Raw genomic sequence first — 27,549 nt, forward strand, 5'->3', positions numbered from 1 at the left:
GCATATTTTTAAACATTTAAATTCATCCATTAATTGTAAAACACTAACTAATTATGATTGCTTTCAGATTTTAGATACTGCCTCTACCATTAACAAATTAAAAATAAAAGAAGCACTTCATATTAAATGGGAAAATCCTTCTTTAAATAAACAAACATCTCATTATATTATAAATTTATCTATCTAACTTACTATATTATTATTATTATTAATATTTTAATATTAGGAAGTTTATTTTGTCATAATTTGTAATATAATTTTTAATTGGTTTGTAACAAGTTTATTTGTCCGTTAATTTTTCTCTGTATTGTCTTCAGTTTTTAAATTTATTTACCAGAGTTTTAATTGTAAATTAAATCTTTTGAAAATGTAGTAAGACTACGAAACATGTCAAGAATAAAAAATATTGTGATTTTTATTAAAATTTTTACTAATTTGTTCCTAATGCGATGTTCGAAAAAATATATATATAGTTCTATAGTTTGATGGAGTACGGAAGGAAAAAAATGATTCTATGCCAACAAATATGTCACTTTTATTTACTTTTGACTTTTGTCCAACATTTGCGTGTTGTCAGAAAGTAAAAACCATTAATTTAATTATAAAATTAATTGTTTTTTAAAAAAACCGCAAAAACGCAAATTTAATTGACCAGAATGTTTTTAAAAACATTCTGAATGTTTTTAACAATATAAACAATGTTTCTATTGTTAATATTGTTATTTTTTTTAATAATATGTTTTTATTTTTATTTTTTTTACTGTAAATCATGCGCGGAGTGTTGCTACATCGACTAGCTTATAGCCTGACTTGCAACAAAGTGCTGCTACATCGACTGACAAATAACCTGACTCGCAACGGAGTGCTGCTACATCTACTATCTTTTAGCCTGACTCGCAAGGGAGTGCTGCTACATAGACTGAGGGTTTGGTTGGGGCAGGCAGTCTATCAATTAATAAAAAAAAAAACTCCAGTCTTGCATTTTAATTTTTACTTTTTGTCAACAAAATACGGAAAAAACTTTCTGACAACAGTTAAGAGTTCTATATATATGTATATATATGTATATATATATATATATGTATATATATTATATATATATATATATATATGTATATATATATGTATATATGTATATATATGTATATATATATATATATATATATATATATATATATATATATATATATATATATATATATATATATATATATATATATATATATATATATATATATATATATATATATATATATATATATATATATATATATATATATATATATGGTGGTCAAAAAGTTTTTTCTATAAATTGTAGTTTTAAAAAGAATGCTAATAAACCAGACCAGCAAAAGTTTAAAGACTTGAACAAAGCTTTTTTTTTAAATGATAGATTGCTTGCCCAAACCAAACCCTCAGTCAACGTAGCTGCACTTACTTTTAGCAGCAGGCTATGAGATAGTCTAAGTAACAGCACTTCCTTGTAGCAGAAGGCTATTAAATAGTCATTGTAGCAGCAGGCTATAAGATAGTTGATGTAGCAACACTCTGTGCATGGTTTAAAAATATTAAAAAAAAAACAAAAAACACTATTAAGTTAAAAAAACTTTCTAGTCATTATTATTGCAGTTTTTTTAAAAACGATAAAACTTAATGTACTTTTGCATTATTTTAATTGTTTTAACTCTTTGATGACATTAAAATGTAATTAATTGTTGAAGTCGCTTGTTGAAAGAGAGTTTTTTTTACCATAAAAATCTCTTTCAACTTCAATATAAAGATATATATATATATATATATATATATATATATATATATATATATATATATATATATATATATATATATATATATATATATATATATATATATATATATATATATATATATATATATATATATGTATTTTGAAACTGAGCAAAAAACTGGCAAAACAAAGAATGACTGTCAGTTACAACACATTTAACAAAAGCTACAAAAACAAAGTTATCGAAATGGTCAAAATAACAAAAGATCAACAATCTTTGAGATCATACCAATGAATTAATCAACAAACCAACAACAACAGCAGCAGACAACAACTCTTATCTTGGTATGGCAAAGCACTCTTATGTTATCCTAACAGTAGAGTAATCATATTTTAAATAACAAAACTGGGACAAAAATAGGAATGATAAAAAAGGGAAAAAAAACAGCAAAGATTGTCTAAATTAGTTGGTCAGAGATCTCTGAAGGCCCTAAAACAAGACTAAAGAAGGCCATAAATATTTTTTTACTAAAACTTCATATCCAGATAAAAGGACATTTATTTCAGAAAGTCATCATACACACATACCAAAAATTCTTCTTCTTTTTGGTTTCTGGCTTTTGTAATAAATTTTCATTCTTTAGAGAAATTTTTGTTGTAAACGCATTTCCACTTTGGCATTTTAACTTAAGTTTAAAAATAGTAAAAAACAAAAAAACATTGAATTTTAATTTTAAAACTTAAAGAAACACAATTATGCACAAGAACTTTTAAATAGTTTTAATACTTTTGATAACACTTGGAACATACAGGAATAATGACAATTTAAAAAATTGTGATTAGAAACTACATTAATAGTCCTCATAAACATGGAATAAAAAAAAGTCCTGAAAAGACTTTCTTTAAATTTTTGAACAATTAAAAGATTAAAAATCTTTAAATTGTTCAAGAATTTTTACAATATGAAGCATCAGTCATTGGTGGTGAAAATTTTGTTTTTAAGCCAGATAATATAGTAAAAGTAATTATTTATAGTAAAAGATTATTTCAACAACATATAAAGTATTATTTCAAAAACAGTGAAATTGAAACTTTGAAACAGCCAGCTAGATCCCAAAACTTGAGTATTATTTAAAATGCTTAGGGAAAGCTGTCACACATAGTGTTTATAGGTGGTAAACAATATAATTTACTAGCTGACTTGAAATCATCTCCTTCATTTGCATAGAATGTCATTGGTATCTTGTACATAAAAAAGTTGTTAAATCCTTTACCTTCTATTGTGCTCACCTTCTATTGTACTATTGAAGTGATTTAAAAAAATGGTAAAAATTGCAATAGATTAAAACACTATTGATTTTTTAAAATTATGAAATCTTCTTTTATAAAAGACTATTTAATTAAACTTTTTTTAAAAGTGTCTTATAATTTTGTCAAACTGAAAAAACAGTTTGTTTTTTTTAATAAAGAGTTACGTTAAAAATAAACATTTTTAAATGTTTAGTGTTGTAAACTTTTGCTTTCATTTATTATAAAAATTAGTTTTAAATAGAAATATATAGCAGATATTTTAGTGGCGTCTTATCATTTTGTCAAGCCATTTGTAACTTGATAACAACCAACATTTGTCAAGAGCAATAGCTTTTGTCTCTGTGCATCTATATTGTTTTGTTGGTTTTGTTAATTCACCTACCCAAAGCCGAGAAGGCCACTACAGATGAGGAGGCTACTTGCGGTTATCACCCTCTCTTAACTCTATAACTCTGAAACACGAACCTTGACGAACAAGGCCGCTGCGCGGAGAAACAAGTTGAGCGCGGTACTACCAGGGACGTGGAGGGAATTGAACTCGGAAAATATTATGCACAATAGAACTTTGAGTCTGTGTTTTTATGACAAGGCAATTCATTCTATTAAAATTCTATTATTTCCTAATTGAGAGTACAGCTCTAAACCTCAGTTTTATGGTTCTTTCAAGTTTCCCGAACTATGTGGTAGCTCTCAGAGAAGCTAATTCCAACATCAACTGTAAAATATAAGAGTACTAACAGTGCCATATTGCGCATGGATGGTGTCCCTGTTTGTACTTTTGGTGTGCATTGTCGAGGCCACATTTGAAGCCCTTTGTTACAGCTTAGGGTTTATTAATTGTTATAAGGCAATCGTTTGGACTATTAGCTAGTGTACTGAAGAGTACCTGTGCTTCAAGTCAAGCTCTTTAACCAATTTAAAAAATGACTTAAGTATCAAAAATTATAAAATACAAAAACCATTGTCATCACCAAGTTCTCTAAATCTATCATTCACTAATATTTGTGATCTTGGAATTGACTTTCCTTCTGTTAAGTCTTATCTTTTGCAAAGTACCAGACCTACTTGCTCTTAGTGAGAATAATTTGAGTTTTGAGTGTTGATGGTTATCTTCTTTTAATTTGTAAAGACTCCAATAGTCACATGCTTAGTCTGGGCATTTACATTCGTAAGAATTCACCCATTTGTTGGGAAACTAACTTTTGAATCCACAGACTATTTTTTTATGTGCTTTTGCTTAGCACCACTTCAATCACCTTTTTTAAAAAAAAAAATTTTCTTTAGGTGCCCCAAGAAGTCCTTACACAATCTTATCACAGAGCACCGCAGATGAGTATTTAATTAGAAGTTCATGCCTCCTTCCTAACCGATGTCACAAGACTTGCCCAGAGGTAAGGTTTGATTCACAGATCCTTTGTTTCTGAGGCAAGTGCGCTACCATTGCGCCACAGCTGCTTTGTTCTATACCGCTCTCTTTTATCTCAAGACTGCACTCTTTTCGACGTTATTTCTGATCAAATTAACCAATTTGATTACAAATAACAAAATATAATAAAAAATAACTAAAATATTCAGTCAATATTGTTGTTGTTGATGACTTGAATGCTCATCATACTAAATGACTTGGTTCTGGTATCAGTGACTCTGCAGGTGTTAAGGCTCACAACTCTTGTCTTTCTCAGTCTCTAACACAAATAACTAACTTTCCAAACAATCAGAATCATTTACCTTCTCTACTCAACTTATGTCTTGTTTTTGAAATTTGCATTGAACAAGCTTTTACAAGCTTTTTAAGTATAATATTAACAGAAATTTTTTTTTTTTAAACTGAGTTTTTACCAACAAATATGTTTTTCTGCCACCCTATAGCAAACACCCTATAGCAAACATCCTATAGCAAAGACAAACACTACAGTCAGAAAGGCTAGTCATTTTTTTTTTTTCCTTATTTTTTTCTTTCTAAAACCCAAAATATTGAAAACACAAAACATCTGCATACATTTAAAGTTTATATAAAACTGTATTAATGTTGTTGTTTATAAATAGTATTAGTATTTGACATTTAGTATCTATGTATTATTTACCCAACTCATCAAAAAACACTCTTAAAAATTTTAGATAACAAAAAATGTATTCAAAAAGATTCGAATAAATACAAAATTCTTTTGAATAAAAAATAGTCATTACATAATAATGTCATCATAAATTCAATTCACTTTTGGAATCATCTATAATATAAGTTACTTTTGAGATCATCTACAATGTATCTTACTTTTGGAAACATATATAATGTATGTTACTTTCGAAATCACCTATAATGTATGTTACTTTTGGAAACATCCATAATGTATGTTACTTAATGTTATGTATGTAAAATAAATATGAAACATCCATAATGTATGTTACTTAATGTTAATGTATGTAAAACATTTATAATGTATGTTACTTTTGAAATCATTTATAATCAAGCCTTCCCAGGAAGCGTATGCAGTCGCACGCTGTGTTCATTCACGTGTAAAGTAATTTTTTTAGACAATTATCATGGCAGTTCGCATCTTTTAACTTATAAAGCATTTCAATAATTCGCAGCAAAAAGCTAAACTTATCTACTAAGAAAAAAAAAAAACCTAAAAAAAAGGAAACAAAATTGTAACAAAATGTCAAGATTAACTGAATAAACTAAAAAATTTAATAACTAAAAAAAAAAATTAAAAAAAAATTTTTATGCAACTTTTGAATTCTTTTTTTTAGAGTTGTTGCTGTTTTTAGCTACCAAATTTTATACAAGTTGATGAAAAAACTTAATTTCTTTTATAACAATTTAACAACAACTAAAAGTTTTGATATGCAATTTATTCATGATTTTTATCAGTCCTTAAAAAAAAAAAACTAATTTGCTGTGTACGCTAGAGCTAAGGAAATTTTGTTAATTTTTTTTCTTACGTTTATTCATTTTGACCTCTTTTCACTTTTAAAAGTGTTTTTGCTATATTTGACATTTTTTCTTAATACTTATATAATAGGAGAATAAGAAAATAAATTGCTATTTATGTGTAAAATATATTATTTGGTAAATAAAAGGAGTATGTCCTACTTTGATATCTTTTGGCCCATATCCATGGCAAGAAGAACCCATATAGTTTTTAATCTATCCCAATCACAAAATTCAATAAGAGAATGTATAGTTTTTAATCTATCCCAATATAGTTTTTAATCTATCCCAATCACAAAATTCAATATAAGAATGTATATCAAGTATGTGATTATATATTTTTATATCTTGTTTTCTCTCTTCTAATACACTTGATGTAATAATACACTTTTAATACACTTGATGTAATAATACACTTCTAATACACTTGATGTAATAATACACTTCTAATATACTTGATGTTTTTCAACAATAAAGATGAGCACCAAACAGCTAAAAAAAAAATCAATTGTACAAGTGTTTTGAGTGATAAAACTTTGGTATAATTGACACAATTAAAGATAATATGTATCCATTTTAAAATTGTCTTTATCAAAGAATTTACCAAATGAGGTGTTTTTTTAACAAACCACAGCCACCCCATTTGGTAAAATCTTTGAAAACAATCTAAAGTTCAATTAATTAATTGTTTTTGCAGATTTCTTATTCAATAGTGAAATAATTAATTCAGAATTAAATATATTCAATTCTACATTAGATTTTGTTTTTTAGAGAAAACAAAATGTAATATAAACTCATTGACACATCTTGTTCCATAGTTTCATTCTGTTCTAATATTTCTTTTTGAGATTCGAATTCTGATTCATTTTTACTTAGTAAATAAAACATGCCTTGAGCCTGAACTTGAAAGTTTTTTCAAATACTTTCCACAACATATATAAATTATGATGCTAACAATGTGACTACAACAACCACACATTTTTAAACTAGAAAAACATCCACATCCCAAGACAATACTGATTCTACACTATTGATGTTTTTCAAACATTTAATAAAATTTAAATTTATAATTTTGAATTTGTTGAATATTTTTATTTTTCAAAATATATTTTTTATTTTTATTTAAATGTTCTACTGTAACTTTTCTTTATCTGATAGCTACCAAATGTGATATTTTTGCATATTATCAATAGAAAACTTTTATTTTAAAACATTTATTTGATAATTGATATTTATTGGTAAATACTTTATATGTTGTTTTCAATTCATCTCCAAAACCTCGAAAACTAATAAATCATTGGACTGAACTAGTTCTCTTAGATTGCTTCTTTTTTTTTTTAAATATCACTTAATATAGTTGCGTCATTAATAGTTGCATTAATATTGCAGCAATTAGTTTTCTCGCTTTCCTGTGCATTGAAAAAAACAGTAAAGTTTAGTAAAAACATTTGAAAAACAAATTTTCAAATTGAAAAAGTCCATGTTTCTAGCGCAAATAATAAAGTATTTCAGTAATATATTGACTGAAAAATGTCATTAAAAAAATTGTATATCAAAAAATATTTTTATTTTCTTTATATTATTATAATGAAAATAAAAACATTTTATTATTTATTATTATCTGCTTTTTTCCTCGACTTCAATTTTGTTGGTGGAAAATAACAAACGCCCTGAAAATAAAAAAACAAAAATAGGCAAATGTTTAAGTATATTATTCTTTTGAAAAACATTTTTCTTTTTTTAACATTCAAATTTTTAGCTTATTTTACTTATATTTTCTATTTCAAATAGTCTTCGTTTCTTTTTTTTGAGTATTGCTGTTTTATTCTGGCTAGTTTCTTATAGCTTTATTTTGCCGCAAATTCTTAAAACACTTACTATACAAAAACGTAGTTGTCTAAAACAATTACTTTTACCATGGATAAACAAGGTGTGCGATCACATGCGCTTCCTAGGAAGGCTTGTACAGTGTATGTTACTTTTGAGATCATCTATAATGTATGCTACTTTTGGGTTGTCTAATGGATGTCTGTTACAATTTTACTTAAGGACTTACTTTCACTTACTGGTACTATTTGTAAAATAAAATAAATTTATAAAAAATAAAAATAAAAAACAAATTAACAAATTAAAATTAGCAAATTAAAAATCTAATTTGATTCCTTTTAAATAAATTTAACTTACAACATAAATTTTGTCTTCAAAAAACTGACCACTTATCACATAATTGGAGTCTTTAGTTAAACAACTTGGTTGTATTGTTTTTACCACTACAGAAGTATAATCATGCAAATCTAAAAGAATATAGTAAAAATTTATTTTATATTTTTTCTAAGTTTTACACTTTCATGCATTTATGATAATAATGATTGCTTTAGTCTTTTAATAAATCTTATTCTTTTATCTTCACTCTTTACATTTTGAATACTTCGTTTATGAAGATTGTTCTCTTAATATTAAGGTTTTTAAAAAATATCTTAAAAGTTTAGAATTAAATTAAAAGAATATTGTTGTATACAATTTTCAAAGCATTATAAATAAACAACTTAATTATGAACAAAATGAAAATATAGAATAAATAAAGGAGAAAAAAATGTATAAAAGTTTGTGATTAATAAGCTTTAAATTAATAATATAATTTAAAAAAAAGAAAAATATGCTTTAAAATACCAGTTATGCAGTAGACCTGACATTCCTAAGTGATGTGGTGTGGTGTGGTGATGTGGTGTATTCAAATTAAGACAATAATAAATGTCAAACAATTTAAGTAAATGTTTTGAATTATTCTTTTGATTTATTGATTGTCGATAAATATATGGTTTGTATTTCAAATGTGCTCTTACTAAACCTGCATTACCAAGCAACTTAATACACAATCCTCCACATTATTGACACTCCTGCACAATTTTGTAAGCTAATTAATACACGATTTTGTCATAAATCTATATTCATCCATTTTCCAAACCTATATTTAGTCATTTTCCTGTTAATTTATTACTATATTATTAGTTTATTAAATTTAAAAGAGATTTGTAAATTATTATTTTATTTGCAATCATAACAACTCAAGAACAAAATCTTATTTAAAAATAGTTTTATGGATTGCAGAAAACTTAAAAATAGTTTTATGGCTAACTTGAAGAAAATTTAAAAATAGTTTTATGGCATCTTGTAGAAAACTTAATTTTAATACCGCTTGAAATCTTTTTGTATTGTAGTTAAAAAAAAAATTAATCTTTTCTGGTAAAACCAATCATTTATTTACATAATCAGTATAAATTCTCCTTAATTAATTAGGTAGTTATATAAACTTTATAAACTTTCTTGCATGTTAGTTCATGTTACTTTCTATATAAAGTTATTCTACAAAAACAACTTGAAATTGTTTATTAATTATTCGCTTTCAAAATTTCAACAATAAAAAGGATATGTTATATATATAAGTATATAATTTATATGTTATTTAGCTGTGTATAGGGATCAGGCTCAACAACAGTACCCCGCTGCTAACAAAGTCAATTATGGTGCTTGCTTGAAGAATCTGTATATACCAGAAGGTCAACTATTTAGTTGTATTCATGTTTTACATCTAAACGAACATCCAGCTCATTTCAGTTACCATTTCTGTCGCTTTTATTATTGGATTATTATATATTTATACTTTATATTTTATTTTGTTGAGTTTTTTTTTATCTTTATTAAGCAAATTTATCTTTAGTGAGCTTATCATTGTTATTACCTTTATTAAGCAAATTTTGCTCCTGGCAGAACACTTATGTTTTTTTAAACATACGCATTTTCTTATTTTTGCATTTTCTAAAGTTTACCATATATGTACCATTCTTGTAGGTGAAATGTTCTTTATTCTTGTAGGTGAAATGTTCTTAGCAATTAGATTTGATCTGTTTAACCTGCTTTTATGCCATCTCCAGGTCCATAGTTATGTCATCTTGTTATGTCATCTCCAGGTCCATAGTTCATATGACCAAGAAGTTTTTAATGCACACAAGAAGTATGAGTTTTTAATGCACTCATGATATTTACATAATACTATTACTTTTATTATAGCTTTACTAAAGTTTTGTTATTTTCTTCTGAGCATATTTAAATTACCTTTATTTATTTTATTACTCTTAATTTTTTTTTTTACTTCACTTGGGCACTTCACTTTAGTACTTTAATATTTATATTATCTTAATGGATCAAGTAATGTTAAGAATAATCTGTTTAAATAATAATTGAAACTTTTAAAATAGCATTTTTAGCTTTTCCAGAAAAGAAAAAAGAAAAGTTAAACAACACACTTTTTTCACAAAAATATTAAAAAAGAAAATAAACAAATATTACCAATAAAATAAACAAATATTACCAGCAATTTTATTTGTTGTTGGAAAATAACTACTTAAAATAATATTGAACAAATTTTTTTTATTTGAGAAAAAAGTCTTTTTTAAACAAATCTTGCATCTTGGATAACATACTAAAATGTAAAACTGTATATAAAAACTTATCTAACATATTTACAAAAAGTAAAAAAACTGCAAAATATAAAAACTAATGCAACAAAAATAACATCTAAACTTTAGAATAAAATTTTATTTTTCTGTTTATTACTTTGAAGTACCTTTTATCACTAAAAATTACTTGGTTCTACTTCTCCAGAGACTACCAAATTCTCTCCTTAATGGAAACCACTCTAGGCGTATGTAAAATTGCTCAACAATATATATATATATTGCTGCAGTTTAACGCATTAAAACAAGGCCTGAAACTTTAGCAAGTATGTACTGGTTTTTATAATGTTTCAAAAAGAAAATGAACTCAATATTTTCCTGCACCAATTTTTTTTGAAAGCACTGTGTATATATATACATATATTCATAAATATATACATATATACACATATATTCATAAATATATACATATATATTTTTTCACCAATTTTTTTTGAAAGCAGTGTGTATATATATACATATATTCATAAATATATACATATATACACATATATTCATAAATATATACATATATACATATATATATATATATATATATATATATATATATATATATATATATATATATATATATACATATATACATATATATATATATATACATATATATACATATATACATATGTATATATATACATATGTATATATATACATATATAAATATGTATATATATATATATATATATATATATATATACATATATACATATATATATATATATATATATATATATATATATATATATATATACATATATATATATATATATATATATATATATATATATATATATATACATATATATACATATATTCATAAATAAATACATATATACATATATATACATATATACATACATATATATATACATATATACATACATATATATATATACATATTTATATACACATATATACATACATATATACATATATATATACATACATATATACATATGTATACATATATATATACATATATATATATATCTATATATATATCCATATATGCATTTATATATATATATATATATATATATATATATATATATATATATATATATATATGTATGTATGTATGTATGTATGTATGTATGTATGTATGTATGTATGTATGTATGTATGTATGTATGTATGTATGTATGTATATATATGTTGTGTATGTATGTTGTTGTTATTTATATTTATAACATATAACAATAACAATGTCTCATATGTATCTTGTTGTTATTGATATTTTGTATATATACAAAATATCAATAACAACAACATACATTAATAATTGTAATAGTTACATTCAAATAATTTTTTAATTTTTTTAATTGAAAAAGTATTTGAATGTAACAGTTTGATATTAATTGTTATTAATTATTTATTTTAACAATTACCTCATTTGTAAGAAAAAAGGTAATAATAACATTATAATTATTGTATTTGAAATTAAAAAAAGTTTGGAAGCAAACTTTTGCTGAAGAATCAGAGAAAAAATAATTTCAAAACTTTATTCACAATATAATTAACGATTGCATTAAAATAAACTTTTACCAAACTATAATCAGTCTATATTGCCTTGATTACACAAAAGCTTTATTTTTTTATTAAGTTTGTCAACAAATATTTTTAATCACAGCTGCACAAATTTGTGGTATTATATTTACTAATTTAGCAAAATAATTGCATCTAAGGAGTATTTTCTGTTTGCAGATACTCTCACATTTGTGTAGCACTACTTAAAGATCTATTTTTAACTCTTCTATACAACTGGTCCCAAACTAGCCATTATTTTCAATAACTTTCCTGGTATATTATTCCTAAAACATCTCGAAATTACCTCCATGTTTAATCATTGACACTTTGATCATTTCTTTCTTAGATATTCAGAAACACTCTTCTGTTAGAACCACAAATTTGAAATTTGGATATGTCTGCCAGGAGTACATATTTCCATTTTTGAATTGTCCAATCTCTATAAGTTTTAGCTCAAACCAACCTGTTTTTCTGATATTGTTTTTTGAGTTTTGGTTTTTAGTTACTAAACATTCTTGGAGACCGGTAGAGTACAGTCATCTTTTAACTGTTGAAAATGACACTTTACTTGCAATTTGGGCTGCTGTTAAATGACAATTTGGCTTTGAAGTTACTTTTATAAATTAGTCTTCAGCCACTGTTGATATTTTGGGCCTCCTATTATAATCCCTGTCTAAAAAACTGGTGGTGTATTGTTGCCTTTTTAATGTGTAAAGAACCCCTTTTGCAGTTTTTCAGCAATTTCTTTCTCATTATACACCCTTAAATGTACAAATTGCACTTGGTTTATCAAATGTTTATTGTGTTTGTTTTGCTGTTATAAAAATAAAAAATTGTCTAAAAACACCACTCCACTATAATTGTTCTGCTAGTAATAACTGACTGAAAGATGTTTACTAACAATTTTTTAACAAAATTTCACTGATTTTATGTTTAGACAGATCCAGAAATATTTGTTTTATTAGACCTCAAAGCGTCCAATTATTTTTAAACATAAATAAAAGTTATTATATTGTACAGATTCGATAACAAACATAAAAAGTATATTGACTTGTTAAAAATGAGAAATTATATCATAAAAATCAATTTCATCAATTTATATTGGCATTTTTCAAAAAAAAATTAAATGTTTCTAAACTTTTGAGCAGTAGTGCTTCAAATTATAAGTTATAATAACATATATCAAGTTATAAGTTATAACAGATTAGGTTTAGTATCATCATTGTCATCACCCTGCTAACATGTAAATTTTAATTTTAACATGGTAACATGTAATTCAGTGCAACCTGCCCCATGCCCGGCTGATTTCCAGGATTTGCTTTTCTAGACAAAAGCTAGGAGAATTTAAATCTGAGCCCCTACCTTAATTCTATTGGTTGAGTTATATAACGTGTCTTGATAAAATACTTGTTATTTTGCAAATGTTAACTGCATCCATCTACAGTCTTTATGCAGGCATAACGTTGAGGAGTAGGTAAAAAATTTCTGTTGACCATTTTTTTTCATTTAATAGGCTAGCAGATATGGAAACCTGTATTACATTGTTTTTTGCCAAGAATAATAAAAACTGGACCTTATTGACTCTAGTCATAGGTTTTTGCTTGTACTTCTTGATTAGAGGCTACACAACAAATTTGATCAGATTTATTATCTCACAATAAAGTGAGATCTTAAATCTGATCTCATTTCTGTTAATTTTAGCCCAAATTAAAATCAGTTATTTTGAAATATTAATTTTAAACATCTATTTTATTTAATTATTCAAAATATGATTATTTATAATATAATTCATAAATTACTAAATAAAAGTGAATAACTAATAAAAAAATAACTTATACAACCTTTTGGAATAGAATAAGAGATGTTCCAACTTATGTACTCAGACCCATGTTCAAACAGATACATTCCGGAAGAGATACTTATGTTTGACACCCCAATTGATCTTTTAAAAGCTCAAAGAAAAGATATAATTAAAAATATATTACTCTTTAAATTTAATAAAAGTAATTTTATTATATATCTTTAATATATCTTTATATATCATTAATATAACATAAAAAACATTTAAAATCTTTTTTTAAATTAAGTTTTTTTAAATGTTATAATAGGGGTCATCCATAAAGTAAATACAAATAAAGTACACACTGCAAAATTTAAAAACTTGATCCCTTTCCCCCCTGTTACCATGCAAACTTTTAATTCCCCCTCCTCCTCCTTAAAAAGTATGTACGCTTTGGAAATACCCCTTCCCCTTTTATAAATTAAAAAATTTTTATTAAGAAAAATTGTATAAATTAAGAAATATTTTTTAAAGTAGAGCACACATACTTTTAAAATCGATCATATCCCCCTCCTCCCCTCCAATACTTTATGGAACCCTTTTTGCAGATCTCTCTTACTCCTTATCTCCTTTTTAAAAGACATATATTGTCTTTAAATATATATATATATGCAATAAATATATAAATATTTATTTTAATAAAGTTAATTTACAAGAGTTGTGAATTATCTTTGATTGAGAGGTTAATGCGATTCCACATCAAAAGCCCTGTGATCGAATCCGATCAAGTCATAACTTACTTTTTATTTTAAAAAAATTTGTTTTAATGATGAATCAAATAAAAATTAACTTTACATAGCGCGGAGGTACTTCTCTTTAGAGATGAGTAATATTGAAAACAAAGCCTAAAACCTGTTTTTTGCAGACTCAAAAAGGGATTGCCTGAAATACATGTCTTATTCTGGGTCAGTGCATAAGGGTTGGCATGTGTGTGTATAGATGGATTCTATACCCTCTCCCCTGTAACATACAACCTTTTATGTTGGAAAACTAGGATCTTTAGTCAATATATTAACTTTTCTATTGGTTGGCTGGTGAATTATGGACAACAATGAGACTGTATAATTTTTTGTTTTTTTTTCAAAATTATTTATTCAAAAACTTTTAGTTATTAACTGTGATAAATTAAAAAAACAAACAATACCAAGGAAATTTTTTAATATAGTTGTGTGTGTACTTTTATATAGAACCCTCTTGCCCATACAATTTAATATATTATTTGCAGACCCTCCCCTTCCCCTATGAGCGTATGTATGGACAGCCCCTTATTTGTTTAAATAACATTTTGTTATTTTCTTTTTTTTTAAATAACTTTATTTTATACAGTAATTGTACTTGAGAAAGTTATAATAACTTAATCCTACTCAGAAAATCAGTTGAAATACTATTTTGATTGTTATAGCCATTAAAATTTATTGGATAAACTTTTAATCTAAAACTGTTCTGTTCTTCAAATTTATTATCTATGTATATATTAGTGCAAACATCTGCTTCCACAATTTCCACTTGGTTGTGAGCTACCTAAAAGATTAGTACAGATTAAATTATTAAGAAAAACAATAAATTGATTGAATTATTGCGCAAACGTTATCATAACTAAGTGTACTTACTAAACCTAACACTGTTTCCTTTTGAAAAATGCCATTTTGGTTTGTAATTGTTACCAAATAGACACTTGAAAATAAATTGTTATCTGACATGATAATAGGCCATTGAAAAGTAGAACTCAAAAACTGATTGTTAACAACTGATATATAAGCAGAAGTACTGTTAGGTAAATTTGAACCATTTTCTTCATCTAAATTACAGTACATCTAAATCATTTTTTTTTCAAATATTCAATTTTTTTGAATTATTATTTATTTCTTAATTAATCATTATTTATAATAAATTATTATAATATCATAAAATAGCTACTATAGTTATATAAAAAATAATTATATTCAATTCATTTAATAAAACTTTAATATATAATATTAAACTAATTAAAAAATAACTGTGTCTATTTTATACAACCACAAATATTTATATATATTATACAACCACAAATATTTATATATATTATACAACCACAAATATTTATTTATATTATACAACCACAAATATTTATATATATTATACAACCACAAATATTTATATATATTATACAACCACAAATATTTATATATATTAAACAACCACAAATATTTATATATATTATACAACCACAAATATTTATATATATTAAACAACCACAAATATTTATATATATTAAACAACCACAAATATTTATATATACTATACAACCACAAATATTTATATATATTATACAACCACAAATATTTATATATATTATACAACCACAAATATTTATTTATATTATACAACCACAAATATTTATATATATTATACAACCACAAATATTTATATATATTATACAACCACAAATATTTATATATATTAAATAACCACAAATATTTATATATATTAAACAACTACAAATATTTATATATATTATACAACCACAAATATTTATATATATTATACAACCACAAATATTTATTTATATTATACAACCACAAATATTTATATATATATTGTACAACCACAAATATTTATATATATTATACAACCACAAATATTTATTTATATTATACAACCACAAATATTTATTTATATTATACAACCACAAATATTTATATATATTAAACAACCACAAATATTTATATATATTATACAACCACAAATATTTATATATATTATACAACCACAAAAATTGCTCTTATGTTATTATATATAGTGATATTGTGTGTGTTTAATTTTATTCAATTTTAAAATTACTGTCTCAGAAATTTTATTACTGACTTAATATTATCAAATATATTTAATTATTATTTTTTTCAACAGAATTTAAATGCTGATACAATAAAAAAATTTTCTTTTTAATTTCAAAATTTTAGGCATCTACAGATACTTAAGATTTTGTTGAATTTGAATTTGTAAGCTAATTTTGTTTAGCTTTAGTTTAGAGACCATAAAAGTTCAAGCTAACTTTAGCTCCTAAAATATTTATGCAACTTAGCATCTTAACTTTATAAGTTTCATGTCAGCTAAGAATATAAATATCAAAAGACAGACTAGAATTAAAACAGTTTATGTCAGTATAAAAAATTTAGAGATATAATGCATGCATTTGAAAGTTCATACCTAAAATTTAAGTTCAGAAAGTTTTTTATAGGATTTAAATTTTAGAAACCATGATTCTTTTAGACTAAAAATTTCTGATTAGTCCAATTCTTAAACTTTAAAATGATAAATATTATAAAACTAAAAATTATAAAATCAAAAACATTAAATAATTAAAACTGATATATAATATTAAAAACAACAGTTAATGCAACAATTGTAATCGTACTTTGTTTTTTAACTGATTCATCCCCAAAAAGGCTGCAAGCAATCACTATTAAGTGGGAGTTACTAGAAAATGAAGAAGTTGTAGCCTGTATTTATCAGGAAAACATAAAGATTAAAGTATTAATGAAATCATACAAATTGAAACGTAAAGAAAAAACTAAATAAAAGTTTTAATAAAGGTTTCAAGGGACAGATTAAGTAAAAAGATGCAACTTTGCCGAATGACAAGTCAAGTGAGTATGAGTTTTGATTGATGAAAATAAAAGTGATAACTCATTTGAACAGTAAATTTGGATGATAGCTCATTTGAGTAGTATTGGTAGAAAAGAGAAAGACATTACAACAATGGAAGAATGGTCAAGTTTGGCAGATAATAAAAAGAATTGTATGGCATTAAATGGTTGCACATATAAAAAATGATAATGTGAATTTTTGAATTTTTATTAAACAAAATACAAAATTGCTCTTTAGAGGTTTACTTAATATTTTTAAAGTTTATCAAAATATTAATTAAAAAAGTAATTTAAAAAGGTAATCAAAAAAGACTTTAGCTATTTTCTATTTTTTTTTTTCCTTTGTTGTAATTTTGTTGTAATTTTGTTGAGGAATTTCTTCTATTAATATTGGCTCTACTTAATAACAAAATAACTCTGCTTCATGTCCTATATCACTTTCACTTTCTGGTTTCATAGACCATTTTTTAACATAATTTTCAAGACCAGAATAGTTCTGCAAGTTATCAAGACATAGACTTATAAGACAAGTTAAACTGCCTTGTCTGTCAAAATTCTATCTACAATCAGTGATGACAAGGCCAGGAGCAGAAAATGTTTTTTTGGCTGATGCAGAGGTTGGTGGTGTTGCTAACCATGATTTTCAACATCCAAAAAGATAGGCAGTTAAGTTGCATGCTGCTTCCATCATGCCAAAAAGTCAACTTTTTGTTTCATTTGTAAATCTTAATCACAGCCTACTAATATCATCAATTTTTACAAAAAAAATTCCTGATAATCTTGAAATGTTTTTTTGACAGTTTAATGACCCATAAAAAAAAAAAATTAAAAAAGTTTAAAATTATATAGTGACTTTAGGGGTTATTTTAGAACTGTCCAAAATTAACAACATGATTTTAATAAAAAATTTTCTCTTTTGATTTGAGAGTAATTGTAAAACATTATTTAAATACCACTGGAAATTGTATTTAAATAATGTACTCTGTATTAAAATACTTCACTTAAATGGTTAATTGGATTTTTGAGCATATTATTTTTAATAAATATGTCAAAATATTAAAAATGTTCATGCAAAAGTATCTAGAGCTTCAATTAATAAATATTTTGACAATTTACAACATTCATTAAAAGATGAAAAATGGACATGTTTTAGATGCCTTCAGGATTTTCAAATTTGATGAAACAAATCTAACAGATGTTTGGTGTTGTTAAATGTTTGTTCAGAAGTGGAACAAATTACCCAGAGCAAGTTAAAGAAGGTAAGAATATCTTGAATACTTTGTGATTCAGCACCAGGAAACATTCTGCCTCCTTATGTATTTACAAATCCTAAAAGTTATGGCATCGCTGGACAGAAGATGGCTTAAAATTTATAAGATTCAACAGAACAAAATTTGTAATATGTGATAATCTAGCAAGTAATTTTACCAAAACAGTTATAAGCTAACCACTAGAAAACAATATTTTTTATGCCTTCCTAAAAATTCAACTTACATATGTCAGCCACTAGATGTTGTATATCAAATACACCACTGATTGATTCTTTAACAAACAAAAAAGAAAACATATTTAGTTCTGTAACTGGTGTGCTTGAGCCTATGAGGTTTGGCAAAGATCTCGAAACAGGTTGTAGACCTAAGCACTCCAATGTTAAACCAGGAAAAAGTTTACTTAAGGTTGAACTAAAGAAAAGTCATTTAAAGATAATAACAATCATACTACTACCAATAAACCTGATACTTTTAAACTTTTGATACTTTTAAACACAAGTGACTTAAAAAAGCCAAATGACAACCAAAACTGAAACAAAAAAAGTCATGGCAACACATCAAAATTGAAACATGAAAAACTTTGTCAAAAAACAAATCAGTGCACTAGTAAACAGATTCTGAAAAAGACAGTTGATTCTGACAAGTTGGACAACTAATAGTGTGTATTGCTGAATTGTTTTGTTCATAAAAATTCTTATATATTAATTCTTATATATAATATAGATTCTTACGTTCTTATACATATTATGTTATTACATATACTTTTATATATTCTTACACTACATACTTTACATTCTTATAGGGTAAACTGAGGTAAAATGAACTGTATTCAAAAATTAAAGGAAAATTATTCAGAAAAAAAGCCTAACATCTTGCAGTTTTCAAAATTTATACCATTTAAAGTATTAGATACAACATGAAACAAAATGAAACATGATACAACATGAAACAATTATTAAATAATTATTGATTAAAAATTATTATAAAAATACTAAATATATATTCAAAAAAAAAATATGCTCAAAAAAAAACATATTCACTTTACCCCCACATTGGGGTAAAGTGAACTATTTCATCTTTAACTCTTCTGTGTTTGTTATTTTTGATAAACTATTTTTTTATTTTGTATTTTGCCTTGCTGGTTGATCTTTCTTTTAAAGCCTTCATTTTCTTCATCTTTTAATTTTTTAAACGCATCTTCTGATGTAAGACACTCGCCTCCATAGCGTCTTTTTATTTTTTCGTAGATCGCTTGTTATATAAATAAACATTAACTGTTTTTTGACTATTTCTCTTAGGGTTTTATTTCCATTATAATATTCTACATCTGATATTAATAGTTGATTTATTTTTTTCATTGTTTAAGTCTTTGTCTACTGATATTATAGTTTTGTAAGAACTGTATTTGCTTTTTGACTTCTTAATAAAAAAAATTTCACAACCTGTCAGATGATATAGCAGATAGATCAAGGAAAAATATCTCAGTTTTGGCAAATGATTTTACTAAATGAGCTGGCTTAAAAGAGGTATCATAAAGTTTTTTTAGTAAAGATGGAAAAACAGATTTCCCAACCACCTTCAGATGTGGCTTGGTATACCAATTAGCCAAAATTTCATGCCATGCATATTTACTTGGCAAAAGACTCCCACATTAAGTGGCTGTAGCAGATGCAAAAAGTGTGCTGGCACACACAATATAGTTATATAATTTTCAATTACTTTTTTAACAGTTTCTAAAGAAATATGACTCATATGAGCATCAAAGATAAGGAGCCAATTTAGGTGCATTTATTTGAAGATTTGACTTTTGAGTATTAGATATGTGATATGAAAATTAGGTGCATATGTTTTCCTTCGAGATTCTTTTTTCTTAATGCGGTTTCTTGGCATTATTTCAATATACTATATTTCTGAAATAAATTTCAAGAAAACTTCTACAACAAATATTTATTACCATGTATTTATACAGTTCTACTAAAAGAATTTGATGAAAAAACGTAACAAAAAGACTAGTTCACTTTACCCCAATTAGACAGAAAAATGAGAGGTGAAGTGAACTAAATTGATTTACAAACTAAAAACTTAGCTGTTTTATATCATAATAAAAACTACAATTTTTGTAAAGCAGCATTATATTATCTTAAATGTAAATGTGTATAAATATAACTGATACTCAGATTAACAACAACAAAACTTAAATTTATATTTAAGTATATTAATAGTAAATTAGTATGTTGGGAAACAAGTATACATTATACTTGTTTCCCAAAATCACAAAGTTTGATAACCTAATTTACATCAAAACAAAAGCTATAATTTTAAATTTAATTTTTTTAAAAAGTATTAAAACATTGTATTAAGCAAAAATAATGCTAAATTACTAAACAAAAATTTTTTTAAAGGTGACAATTTTTTAATATAAAAAAATAGTTCACTTAACCCCAGTTTACCCTATATAATAATAAACTTATTTTGTTATTTTATACATATGTATATGAAAGAAATTCAGTTGATAGTATAAAACATATAAGTTGCATTTGCAAAAATTCTGTTTATTGACATTTATTTCCAGTATTTCAAGTGTTTATTTCAATTTTCAACTATCATTTATTTGAGGTTTTGTTAATGTAACTCTAAAATAAGATTTGCTTCAAAGTATGTCTGTTTAAGGCATACTTTGTTTGTTCTTTGAACAAACAAAGTCTTAAACAGACATACTTTGTTTGTTCAAAGTAACCCTTTTATTTGGGTTACTTTAAGAAAATAGGATAGAAACATTCATTTATAATCTAAAAGCTGTTCAAAGTAACCATAATTACTTATGATAACTGATTGTACATGCATAGTATATTGAAAAGATAAATCTTACTAACAGTACTTAATTGTATATGCTTAATTGTAAAAAATTAAAAAGAAACTTACCAACAAGCAATTTTGAGTAAAACTGACACCCCAAATCACATGACCTAGAAGTCTAAAATATTTATCATATGATAAAAATTAGTATGCACATTGTGATTCAATTCACATAAACCCCAATACTGAGAACATACCTATTATCATGCCTATTTTTAACATGGATATATACATCATTATTTATTTTTCATCATTGAAAATCATTAAAAAAGATTTACTTACACTGCATACTGACTGGCAAATTGATAAATTAAATGGCAAAGGTTGGTTGCAAACTGTCAAGCACTAAAGATATAAATTTAATACTGGTTTGTAATTCAATTTGTTCCTCTCTTTTGGAGACTTAGATAGCTACTTATAGCTTGCTATACGAAATAAATTAATGAATCAATTACTAGATACTTGAAGTTTGAATTAAAAAACCTTAAATGTGCTTTATTTAAAAGCAAATAAATAGCTAATTATACAACCAATTTTATACAACTAAAAACATATTTTACTATTACTTAAATATAAAAAGGCACACTTTTTCACACATTTTAAAATTTTTAATTTAATGTAAAATATAAAACACAATTGTTTCCTGGAATAACAATTTTAAAATATAATAAACCTTGTTACAAGATATTTTTGAACATGTTAAATCAATTTCATTTTGAGGATCGATTCCCTAAAAAATTATAAAGCAACATAAAAATCTTGTTAATGGTGTAAATAAATAATATCTTGTATAAAAATCAAATTAAATTTCTATTTCATTAGCTATCAAAATTCTTTTAAGCAAGAAAAGCTAATTAAAATTGCAGTGTTACAGAGTAAATCATTTTAGAATGGATTTTAACTAAGTAAGATATGTTCAAAATAGATTTCATTACAATAAAGTAATCTATTTTGTACATATCTTACTTCATTATGTTACCTTTTCAGTTATAAAAAAAAAATACTAAATACCTACGCATGTTTTCTATTGTCATTAGATAAAATGCAATGATAACAAAATATTAGACAAAAAAAATTATGAAAAAAAACAAAACTTTTAAAATTAAATTTAAGTACAAAAATATATAAAGATATATAACTCTTTAAATCACATATTTTGTATATGGATCAAATGTTGCAAACATCAAATACTACATTAAAGTAAAGTTTAGTACAATAGTATCGACATAGCAGTATTAGGTATCTATAGCATTGCCATAAGCAGTGCTTAAATAATTTTAACAGTTTAAAAGTTCCATTTGAATAGCCAAATAAAGTTACAATACATTGCAATCCTTGATGATTTGCCAAGAATTACTCTTGTTATTTTGTTCAGACAATAGTATTAATTTTTGTTTTTATGAAGACCTCTGGAATATGAATATATCTAGCCTATATTCAAGGTGGTCTAAAAAACAACCAAATTAATTAGAATTGCAGTTCTATTGTTTGCATCTCCTGTATAGTATGCAAAACCTGGTTTTCTTTTCTTTCTGCTATATTCTTGTTGCATCAACAATATTAGGAGTATTAAGCAATTTAGGTGAAGGATATAAAAGTCATTAGTTATTTTTTCTATTACCAACCTTAAACCTCTTTATTTTTCAATGAGTTAGACTTGCATCAATTCTTTATTTTTTTTCTTCACACTAAAGTATTATATAGTATAAAGTATATATAAAGTCGGTAGAGCGCTCGCTTCATAAGCGAGAGGTTCGGAGTTCGATTCCCACCACGTCCCTGGTAGTACGCACTCAACTTATTTCTCCGCGCAGCGGCCTTGTTCGTCAAGGTTTGTGTTTCGGAGTTATAGAGTTGGGAGAGAGTTATAACCACAAGTAGTGAACTAACCAGTATATATACTATTGAGTTTTAATTCAAAAGTTATTTTCTTTTGTATCAATAATCAACAAATAAATAAACAACTTAAAAAATCTGATGAAACAATAAATGCTAAATTTAATCCAAGACTTAAACTCCCAATATTTTGTAGGGGATATAAATAGGGTTCCCATTCTCCTCTTTTTTGCGTAAACTAATTAAAATTGAAGTTTTCACAGCGTTCTCCAACGGAAAAAAGAGGAGAATGGGAACCCTAGATATAAATTTCCTAAATTTGAGATTATTTGATTTTTAACATTTTAAGAACGAATGTCATCACTGATAAAATACCCTGTTAAAAAAATGTTAAAATAGACTGACATGACCTGATATGACTTATTTTTCTTGGTAACTATCTAGTGGTTATCTTTTGGTAGCTTATTATAATTTCAGTGCAGAAAATTCTAGAATACTTGGTATAAAGTTATAGAAAATATTATATGTACAGAAAAAAAAATTGTGCGGTTTTGGGCGACATTCTGATAAAACTGCACACTTGAGAAAACATTGAATTTTTTAAATTGTAATTTTTTCTTATTTTTTTTTTTTTAACACAACTTATATTTAAGAAACTATATTTAAGTTTTTACATTATTTGCAGCAAAAAAATTTAGTTCCAACTACACATTTCTTTGGTAAAAATGTTTTTTTGCACAACCGTTCCCGACACATCGAACTCTCGCATTGCAACATTTCTGTGTGTAACTGTACTCTACACATTTTACAATTTGCAACTTTTAATCGTTTAGCTGCTGGTATTTGTTCTTCAGTATTGTTTTGCTGAGGTCGCTTAGGAATTTGAGTACTTGGCATAGAGTCTACGCTTTGCGTTAAGTTTAGCAACTTTCATGGCTTCCTTTGTTGCTTTTTGTTCATTTTCTTCGGTAATACATTTTCCGTCAAGTTTTGACATGCTGCATTGCTTCGATTTCTTAACATGCGATTGATTTCTGGCTTGAAAAGCTTCTTCAACTCTATCTCGATACTGTTTTTGCAAAGCTCAACACATGCTTGATACCTATCAAAATTTGAAGCGGGTGTAGTTGAGAAAGATGGTAATCGGTATGTAGTTGGAGTAGGTGCTGCGGTGGCTGTTGAATATGATGAAGGTGTGTCTGAGCAAGATGGTGTAGGTGCTGCGGAGGCTGCTAAAGTTGATGAAGGTGGATTAAACGTTTGTGTGATTGTTAATGCCTTATGATTTATATTGTCTTTATTAAGTTGAAATTAGCCAGTGTACTGGAAACCAGCGATAGCATGCAAGCGTGTATAACATTTACCACTCTCGTACAGCAGTTTGAGCAACGGTGGAAATTTTTGTTTATCTAAATTGTTACACTTTGAGTCTTTGCAATACTTTGTAAGAATTTCTTTCCATGCTTGTTTGACATGACAATAGACACCTCTATCTATGGTTGTAGAATATGTATGTCCATCTAATACTAAAATATGAATACCACCAATTTACTCAGTTTCGGCTATAAATACTTCTTTCAGCCATTCAATAAACGTATCGTGCTCTATCCATCAAAAGTTTCTTTTGGCTTTGTATATCACAAATGGTGGTGCAAAATGTCCATCAGGGTTGCAGCAATTGTTTACAGTATCATGAATTTTTTCATTGTTGCCAGTAAGTTTAAATGCACGTCTTTTCCTTTTTCGACACACTACGGTTGTTTGCCTTGATCACCCAAAAAACAAATATGCGACCCAGAAGTTATACCAGTCTGTTGATATTGCTTGGCGACGCATTCAAAATAACTATCAATTATTTCTTGCGTAGAAGAAGCGACTCTTTTAGATGCTAAATTATCCGCTTTTCTAGTTGAAATTTTTTTTTTAGACCATCTTTTCATAAAGACATAACACCAGTTTTTACTAGGCTTGCCATTTTCGAATAAATTGATCTTCGCTTATTGTTTCATTTGAGAGTACCGTTGTTGTACCTGAGCCATGGAAGCCTTTGTTGTTGTTACTTTTGCGATCTTTGAGACTTGAAAACCATGCTTGAATGCAGCTTTTCTCAGTGATGTTTGATTTTTTTTCATATCAGGTAATGCGGCTAGTATATCGTCTTCCTTATATGCTTTTGTTTTTTTAGTTGACATGTTAAAGTGAGTGAGTTAAATTGAATTGAGTGAGTAATGATTATATTGAGAAATAATATAATAATTGATTTTCAATGAGTAAGAGATGATTATATTAACAAATAACATTATAGTTCATTTTTAATTTATCCGGTGTTAACACTAAGTTAATGAGATAAAGAAGGCGCTTAGTCACTTGCGAAAAACTAAACTAAGGAATTAATCGAGTATGCGGTTTTATCAGAAAAAAAGAGTTTTTTTTACTTTTTTGCTTTTTTATTTAACTTTTCGTTCTAGCTGCATAAAAATTATACTATCAGAATTAAAATTAAACTTCCAAAAAGATAGTGCTAAAATTATTTTTATATCAGTTTCGGTTCAAGTGCTATTATGTTCGCAACGATAAAAAATATATAAAAAGTTTTGACTCCCCGTTAAAGTTGTATAAAAAAAGAAAAAAATGGAGTTAAATCGGCATATATTTATATAAATTCGAATAGAGGAGATAATTCTGTATTTGAATCTATTTTTATTTTTTTCATAGTCATATCCGTTTAGTTTTTATTTGATAATTTCGATAAGTGTGCGAAATGATATGGTGTGCGGTTTGACCCGGTCTCACTCTACATTTTTTTTTTTTGTTGTTATGTTTAAACGAGCGCTAAAATTAATTTAAAAACGATTTTTTTTTTTTCTTTTTTTTTTTTTTTTGTCTAGTGAATAATAAACATGGCTATAACAACGTTTAATTTTGAAATAAAAACTAAAGTTTTCTTGACAGTCCGTATATAATTTAAAAAAACGAGTGCGCGATGGACGGTAACACGATGGTGTCGCTCCTCTGTTTATTTAAATCAAGAGGCTGAAAAGTACGAGTCTGCAAATCAGTGAAACATTTGCAAAAAGTGGAATAAGTGCAAATTACACTGCACCGAAAAATTTGCAAGAGCAAACTTTCATTAGGGTGAACTATAAAATTTTATGATTAAGTTAACACATTGATATTTAGGGAAATTTGCAGCATATTTTACGTAAACATTATTTGGTTTTGGTTGGGTAATGCTATATTATGTACTAATATAAAAAATATCAATTTGATAAGGGTAATAGGTTTGCCAAACAATTCGGTAACTGTACAATTTTTTTCAAAACTGAAAAAAATGAGGTTAATGGAAATCAAAAAATATTTTGAGAAAAAAAGATTTACTTTTGTTTACTGGTTTGACTATCTTATGCTTTACATTGGTATGCATAACCGCAATTTACCACACATGCAATGGTGTTGTTGAACTATGTAAATCATTATTGGAAAGCTCACATCAATATGTCATTCTTAGTGAGTTTTCTACTGATCCATTGGAAAAATAATTTAGCAAATTGCGCCAAGGTTCAGGAGGTACATATTTCATAACAGTACAACAAGTGATTGAAAAGTTAAATATTTCAAGAGCTAAGCTTTTGCTATTACTTGATAACCCAGCTTTTGAGATAAGTCTTGATACAACCCATTTTTGTCAAATCGTGGTTTTTTATTAATTGAGATCTCTGCTGATATTTGACAATCTACCAGATTTCAAATCTTTTATTTCTCTCGATACAAGTATGGCTCTTATATATATATCAGGGTATTTAACTCGTAAAGATAAAGAACTATCAGAAAATAAATTGCTAAAGAAAATGCTAGATAAAACCACTTTTTACCACCAAAAGTATGGACAATACATAAACTCAATTGACCGTGGTGGGCTTAATATTCCCACAGATAATACCTGTCAATGGTTAATATTTTCTTTTATAGTTTTTAATGTAATTAAGGATAGAGTATGTAGAGTATCATTAATGATGATTTCAGAGTTTTACAATTATGAGATGCAGCGACACCATGGAAATATTCTTTTAAATATTTTTCTGAACAATT

The 27,549-nt window shown here is 25.8% G+C and overlaps 1 protein-coding gene across 1 annotated transcript in view; it reads right to left on the minus strand.

The window, feature by feature from the left end:
* LOC100205858 (tyrosine-protein kinase receptor torso) overlaps nt 1-23,429 on the minus strand; it is a 51,364-nt gene extending 27,935 nt beyond the window's left edge. Inside the window, exons 1-8 of the mRNA XM_065805181.1 lie at nt 23,250-23,429; nt 22,298-22,354; nt 21,907-21,969; nt 21,691-21,742; nt 15,482-15,669; nt 15,236-15,392; nt 13,873-13,983; nt 8,175-8,284 (exon numbers count right to left, since the gene is read on the minus strand). Of these exons, the coding sequence (XP_065661253.1) occupies nt 8,175-8,284; nt 13,873-13,983; nt 15,236-15,392; nt 15,482-15,571 (468 nt within the window). The 5' untranslated portion in view covers nt 15,572-15,669; nt 21,691-21,742; nt 21,907-21,969; nt 22,298-22,354; nt 23,250-23,429. The remainder of the gene's footprint in view (nt 1-8,174; nt 8,285-13,872; nt 13,984-15,235; nt 15,393-15,481; nt 15,670-21,690; nt 21,743-21,906; nt 21,970-22,297; nt 22,355-23,249) is intronic.
* Between the last annotated feature and the right edge of the window lie 4,120 nt (nt 23,430-27,549).

Source organism: Hydra vulgaris, chromosome 09, assembly GCF_038396675.1.
Source record: "Hydra vulgaris chromosome 09, alternate assembly HydraT2T_AEP".
Taxonomy (NCBI): Eukaryota; Metazoa; Cnidaria; class Hydrozoa; order Anthoathecata; family Hydridae; genus Hydra; species Hydra vulgaris.